The sequence below is a fragment of the Saccopteryx leptura genome, chromosome 5 (assembly GCF_036850995.1).
Source record: "Saccopteryx leptura isolate mSacLep1 chromosome 5, mSacLep1_pri_phased_curated, whole genome shotgun sequence".
In the NCBI taxonomy this organism is placed as follows: domain Eukaryota; kingdom Metazoa; phylum Chordata; class Mammalia; order Chiroptera; family Emballonuridae; genus Saccopteryx; species Saccopteryx leptura.
In genome coordinates, this window is record NC_089507.1 from 159,771,225 (window position 1) to 159,778,379 (window position 7,155).

Sequence of the window (7,155 nt, forward strand, 5' to 3'; positions counted from 1 at the left end):
ACAATATTTAAAATAAAGAACAAGTAAATTTAAATCAACAAACTGACCAGTATTTCAATGGGAACTATGGGCCTGCTTTTGGCTAATGAGATGGTCAATGTGCTCCTCTCACTGACCACCAATGAAAGAGGTGCTCCTTCCGGAAGTGCGGCGGGGGGCCGGATAAATGGCCCCAGGGGGCCGCATGTGGCCCGCAGGCTGTAGTTTGGGGACCCCTGATCTATATCATTCATTTGGCACCAACCTTGAACTAATTTGTCTTGTTAATAATTTCTCATAGGTCTACTACTGTGCATACTTAACAGTCCTGAAGATAGGAACTGTGTTTCATTTATCCTCTATTCTCAAAGTTTGATCATCACAACTTTCACAAAACAGACAGGATCCTTAATGTGTTATTTCATTCATTTAACAGATATTCATTAAATATTCTGCTCACAAAAATTAGGGGATATTTCAAAATAAACATGAAGCAATAAAATATCCCCTAATTTTTGTGAGCAGAATTAGGGTATATTTCAAAATGAATATGAAGCCCTGGCTGGATGGTTCACTTGGCTGGAGCATTGTCCTGCAATGCAGAGGTGGCTGGTTCGGTCCTTGGCCCGGGCACATACAGAAACAGATTGATGCTTCTGTCTCCCCCTTACCTCCCTTCCTCTCTCTGGATTCAATAAAAATAAAAGATTTAAAAAAATAGAAAAAAATAAAGACACAAAATGAATATGAAGCTATAAAACATCCCCTAATTTTTGTGAGCAGATCTGACACATCTTCTGTGTGTCAGATGCTCACCACGCCCTGGGAATACAGCAGTTGGGTGAAAATAAGATATAGTACCTGCTCTCATGGCTCTTACAGCCTACTCTAATAGAACAATCTAGGGGAGAACAACCTCAATCAAATGTATATCCAAATAAAACTACAATGACAATCTAAAAATGAAAAAAATTAATAACAAAATACAGTTCAAAATCATCTGTCATCTTATAGAGTCAAAGTATCTAAAAACATACAAATTACAGCCTATTGATTTTGTGAATGTCTTTTCTACTGTTTGATATAAGCCACATAAAATATTTAACTCTCTAGACCAGGGGTCCCCAAACTTTTTACACAGGGGGCCAGTTCACTGTCCCTCAGACTGTTGGAGGGCCAGACTATAAAAAAAATATGAACAAATCCCTGTGCACATTGCACATATCTTATTTTAAGGTAAAAAAACAAAACGGGAACAAATACAATATTTAAAATAACGAGTAAATTTAAATCAACAAACTGACCAGTATTTCAATGGGAACTATGCTCCTCTCACTGACCACCAATAAAAGAGGTGCCCCTTCTGGAAGTGCGGTGGGGGCCGGATAAATGGCCTCAGGGGGCCGCATGCGGCCCGCGGGCCGTAGTTTGGGGACCCCTGCTCTAGACCTGACCTGTGATGGTGCAGTGTATAAAGCATTGACCTGGAACGCTAAGGTCGCTGGTTCAAAACCCCAGGCTTGCCTGGTCAAGGCACAATAGGAATTGATGCTTCTTGCTCCTCCCTCCCTTCTCTCTCTCTCTATCCTTTCTCTAAAATGAATAAATAGAAATCTAAAAAAAAAGAAAAATATTTAACTCTCTAAAAATCTCTAGCTAATATTTAAAATAAAGTTAACACATTTTATATATGGCTTTCCCCCTAACTTTGTACTTGCATAGAACTTTTTATCCAAAAAGCCTAAATGCTTTTTACTCAATGACTCATTTTTCACGAAAATCCTCCCCCAGCAAAGAGGCATAACAAATATAAAACATTCCCCATACAAGACCAAAAACCCAAACATCAAGAAATTAACTTAGTAATGCTGTAAGTTGATACTTCTCATTCGATAAATAAAATCTTTTTAAAAAGAAGAGGAGGCCTGACCTGTGGTGGCGCAGTGGATAAAGTGTCGACCTGGAAATGCTGAGGTCGCCGGTTCGAAACCCTGGGCTTGCCTAGTCAAGGCACATATGGGAGTTGATGCATCCAGCTCCTCTCCCCCCCCCCTCTCTCTTTCTCTCTCCCTCTCCTCTCTAAAAAAAAAAAATGAATAAAAAAAAAAAACAGTATTAAAAAAAAAAAAAGAAGAGGAGGAGGAGGAGAAGGAGGAAGAAGAGGAAGATAAATAAAATGCCAAGTATACAATTCAAAATAATACAGCACTTTTCTGAAGTGAATCCTTGGAGACAAGATCACTCACTCTATTCAGGTGCTGACGCTCGTTGGGCTTCTGAGTTCTCGTAACAAGTTGTAATCCTACCACCTGTGTAGCTGGTTTCCAGAGGTTATTGGTTTATCTATGATTATGTATTTAGGAGACATGCAATCAAGGACCTATCAGAGGACGGTTAAAAAGACTGCCAGGGAAAATGATTTAGGAATATGCATTCACTTCTACAGGTGTTATAAATTTCATCCATGACCTTAAAAAACTGCAAGTGAGTCTAGTATTCAGACTACAAAAATGTCCAGTAGTTGAACTGTTCAAGTTGCATTTTCAGTTGGCTACCAGAGAGAATTCTATGAACTCCACAGTTGCTATGATTCAAAATTGTGACAGGGGACACTGCTTATCACATTATTCAATGTTCCATGTGAATTTTTTTTAAAGATTTTAACTTATTCATTTTAGATAGAGGAGAAAGAGAAGGGGGGGGAGCAGGAAGCATCAACTCATAGTTGCTTCCTGTATGTGCCTTGACCAGGCAAGCCTGGGGGTTTTGAAACTGATGACCTCAGCATTTTAGGACCAGGCTTTATCCATTGTGCCACCACAGGTCAGCTCCATGTGAACCTGATATAAGGAAAAACTTGCTCACCTCACCTCTGAGGAACCTGTATTTTTCCCTACTCATCAAAGTTATAAAACATTATTACATTTCCCTCCCAGGCTCCTTTTCCATGTTTAATCCCCAACTTTGATAACTCTGCTTGTGTCATGTTGGCAAATATATAAGTGTGGAAAAGAGAAAGTACAGGTAAAAAGGAGTATGTGTTCAGTAATATTAAAAAAGGACCCAGTGTTTTTTTAAATAAAATTAAAATGAAGCAAGTTTATCTATAAAGTTACTCAAAATTTTTCCATCCTCTCAGCACGTGGATTCAGAGTCAATGACCATGTCAAAAAAGTACAAAAAGCTAATGACAAAGCCGAAAGCACCAGCAAAGAGACCTAACAGAATGATGAAAGAGTTGAAATATTTTTCAAAGACTACTTTCCAAATCTGAATATAGCATCAGTTTGTTTGCTGAGACTGACTCTGAGGTGGAGGAGATAAATGCTCATCACTGATGGTCAGATTAACTGACCTAAAAGAGGTCAAACTATGTATACACGGTAAACAAACAAAAAACCCAAGTAGATAGAAGTAATTACAACTAACTGCAAAACACAAGTCAACTTGACATTTAAAAAGTGTGGGCACAAAAAATCACTCCAATAACCTACAGAATGTATCATATGTTTATTTCCTTATCCTACAAATACCTGGGGAAAAAGCAAAACTATAGACATAGCTCATGGTCCGATAGCTTTTAAGAACAAATAAAATGTCTCCAAATACAATGGATGAAATAATCTAAAAAGAGTCAGAAGGTAATGAGAAGGAAAAAAATCAGCATCAAGTGTAAAGAGAAAAACTTAACAAAAAACTAGAGAAAGGGGAACCTTCCTCAATTATATATATTTCTTCCTACAAAAATAAGGGTCTCCTAAAGTAACAGCAAGAGCAGCTCCACTTCCCATCAAATAAGTCTTTACAGACACTAGCAAACATCTAAGACTCCATAGACATAGAGGATGTCTTTAAGCAGTAGGCCAGAAAAGAGTGAACCAGGAGTGCTAAATTCTTGTAACATAAAACCAACTTGAGAGGAAGAGCTCACCAGGCTCAAATCAATACTCTTTAGAAACATATGGCAAAGAAATAGACAAGCTGCTTCAGAAATATATAATCCATAAATTTTAAAAAATCGGAACTATAATATCCTCTTCTAAAGCAGTGGTCCCCAACCATTTTTGGGCCACGGACTGGTTTAATGTCAGAAAATATTTTCACGGACTGGCCTTTAGGGTGGGACAGATAAATGTATCACGTGACCGAGACAAGCGTCAAGAGTGAGTCTTAGAAGGATGGAACAGAGGGAATCTGGTCGTTTTTTTAAAATAAAACATCATTCAGACTTAAATATAAATAAAACGGAAATAATGTAAGTTATTTATTCTTTCTCTGTGGACCGGTATAAAATGGCCCACAGACCGCTACCGGTCCGCGGCCCGGGCGTTGGGGACCACTGTTCTAAAGGAACTACTCACAATTTAGGATTATTAAATCTCTTATATTTCTCAGAGAAAGCAATTGGATCATTCCATCATCTACTACAACCAGAATACAAATCTTAAAACTGAAAAATAGCCTGACCAGGCGGTGGTGCAGTGGATAGAGCATCGGACTGGGATGCGGAAGGACCCAGGTTCAAGACCCTGGGGTTGCCAGCTTGAGCGCAGGCTCATCTGACTTGAGCAAAAAGCTCACTAGCATGGACCCAAAGTCACTGGCTCGAGCAGGGGGTTACTCAGTCTGCTGAAGGCCCGCGGTCATAGCACATATGAACAACTACGGTGTTGCAATGAAAAACTGATGATTGATGCTTCTCATCTCTGTCTGTTTCTGTCTGTCTCTCCCTATCTATTCCTCTATCTGACTCTCTCTGTCCCTCTAAAAAATTTTTTAAAAAAAACTGAAAAATATTTCAAAGTGAATCTTCATTACACTGTTATTTATGTGGTCTTTTAAAACATTTTAAAAGGATCCTTGAAACCAAGTTTCATTAGCATCCTTATAGAAAGAACTTTATATCTTTCATTCTTCTAGCAATTTAAAAGCTACCAAGTGTTCATTTCTACATTAGATTATTGATTCCTTGCCTTTTAACATCTCCATAACAGCTGCTTGTCAAATTACCTCACCTCATTCCTCAGGGGGTAAGGACAGCATGATATCCATGAATTCAAAATTGGGACCACAAACTGATCAGTGACAGACAAGCTAATTGCGTCAGATGAATTAAGACACTGTTGTAACACACTAGGCACTCATACAGCGTTATACAATTAAATGCTTATACTCTAAATATTTTATTTTCCCCTAAGTGTAAAGGACAGACCTTTACTTTCATTTTAAAATATATGTTAGTTTCAGAAAGTCAATAAGCTTGTACATGTGGAATAGTTTCTACTGAAAGCCTAGTTTTCAAAATAATTACTCTGAGCAGTTGGCACAACTTTTAGATTTGGCTTTGTTTCCATCTAAAAGCTCTCTAAGCCCCCAAATAGTCTATTAAGACAATTTTGAAAACATTTTCCAGAATTTCAGAAAATAAAAGCCAAATGTATTTTCAAAGATACAGTAAAAATCCTTCAAAATAGTACAGCAAAATGTCTGTTGTATTTACCTCAGTTCTTTCTGATTTGTGTCAGAGAGAAAGAGTGAGATACAGAGAAAAAGCACACACAAACCATAATATTGTAGAGTCCTGTAGAAAATAAAATATTGCTTTCCTCCCATAAGAATAACAAAATGGAGTAGATTTAAAGGCATGTTTTAAAAGAATAGCAACTTCCAGCCAAATTCCCCTTGGTAAATTAGCCTGTTTCTAGACAAAAACAATCCTCTCTTTTCTGAATTCAACTCAACTCATACTACAAACTTACCAGTTCCTCTGAAGTGATAAAAACATATTGCCAGTTCAGAGTTTTACGCTGTATTGAAATTTCAATCACTTGAAAAAAAAAAGAACTAAATCAATGGCCTTCTCCAAACGTCAGTTTTGTGATGGTGGGACAATGAGGGTGTTAATTCGCCTTTTATAGCTATTCTCATAACAAAAATGTAGACCATCCAAGCAACCACGGGACTCGGAGATGACTACTTACTATCTGAAACATTCGTCATACCCCTTTGGTGACCCGAAAGCTCTACCAGGTCCCTCACTAGAACCCCAGCCGGCCGGCTGGCTGACTCCAGCTCCAGGATGCCGTGTGATCTCTCCTGCGGGGCGAGGAGACAGCGCTGACTGTTTTCAAAGTTGGTGTCAGAGCAGCTCCAAACTTTTCTCAGCATCCCTGCCTGGCTGCCAAGTGGGGCTCTCCACTCACTTCCTCACCAGCCCGAACCAGCCCGGAGCAGTCGGGGAGCGAGCCGGAGTGCGGGACCGGCAGGAGCTGACACCCTTCACGGGAGGGTTTGACACCGCAGAGAACTTTCACTTCTCACCTCCGGCCCCGACTCCCCCGGAACCCTGCTCGCCAAGGCAGGACGAGGACACAGAAACTAGACCGTTCTAAAGTCCCCGAAAGGTCCCCCCCAAAAAGCCGAGTCCAGGGGAGGACTCAAGTGCTGTTCTTGACACAAAAGAGACGGGCCAGCAGAGCTGTCGCGGCCCTCGCCAGCCGGTGCCAGCCTGCCCGCGCCCGCAGGACCCGCTCCCCGGCCGCCCGAGGTGCCCGCCGCAGGCTCCCTGCCCCGGCCGGCCAGACAAAGCCCCCGCGGCCGAGCCGCCGCTCTTACCCGGGCCTCGTCCGGAGCGCCGCCGGCGCCGCCGCTGCCCCCGGCCTTGGCGGCGGGGCAGCTGGCAGCGCGGGTCTTGGAGGAGCGGGTCCGAGAGGAGATGAAATGGCTGCTGCCTCCGGCCGCCCCAGGCTCTGCTCCGGCCCCAGGCCCGGGCCCTGGCGACTTGGACCCGAGGAGGCGCAGAGAGCTCTTCCGGGTGTTCACCATGGTCCCGCCGGGAGCAGGGGTCCGCGCCGCGCCCGCTGCGCCCGGGAGAGCGGTGCAAGGCCGGCCCGCCGGCCGGGCCGTCAGGGATAGCGGAGCCGGGCCGGGAGACGATCCCGCCGGACGCTGCGGAGCTCTGACGAGGCCTGGCGACGGGAGGTCAGAGGAAGGGAAGTCGGCGTGAGCAGACAAGTAGCGAGAGGAGGGAGCGATGCCCCCGGCCGACGGCTCAGACCCTCCGCCGGCTTCGCCCTCCTCAGCGGGAGCCGAGCGGAGCCGCCATTTCTGCCCCTTTCTCTGCCGTTCTCGCTCTGGAGCTCCGTGCGTCAGGGCTCCAGCGCCGCAGGGCCGACA

General features: G+C 43.1%; 1 protein-coding gene across 5 annotated transcripts in view; it reads right to left on the reverse strand.

Annotated features, from left to right (window-relative positions):
• ATAD2B (ATPase family AAA domain containing 2B) overlaps positions 1-7,155 on the reverse strand; it is a 160,683-nt gene extending 153,528 nt beyond the window's left edge. For all 5 annotated transcript variants that reach the window (XM_066386307.1, XM_066386306.1, XM_066386304.1 and 2 more), the window contains exon 1: positions 6,595-7,155. In XM_066386307.1, the coding sequence (XP_066242404.1) occupies positions 6,595-6,804 (210 nt within the window). In that variant the 5' untranslated portion in view covers positions 6,805-7,155. The remainder of the gene's footprint in view (positions 1-6,594) is intronic.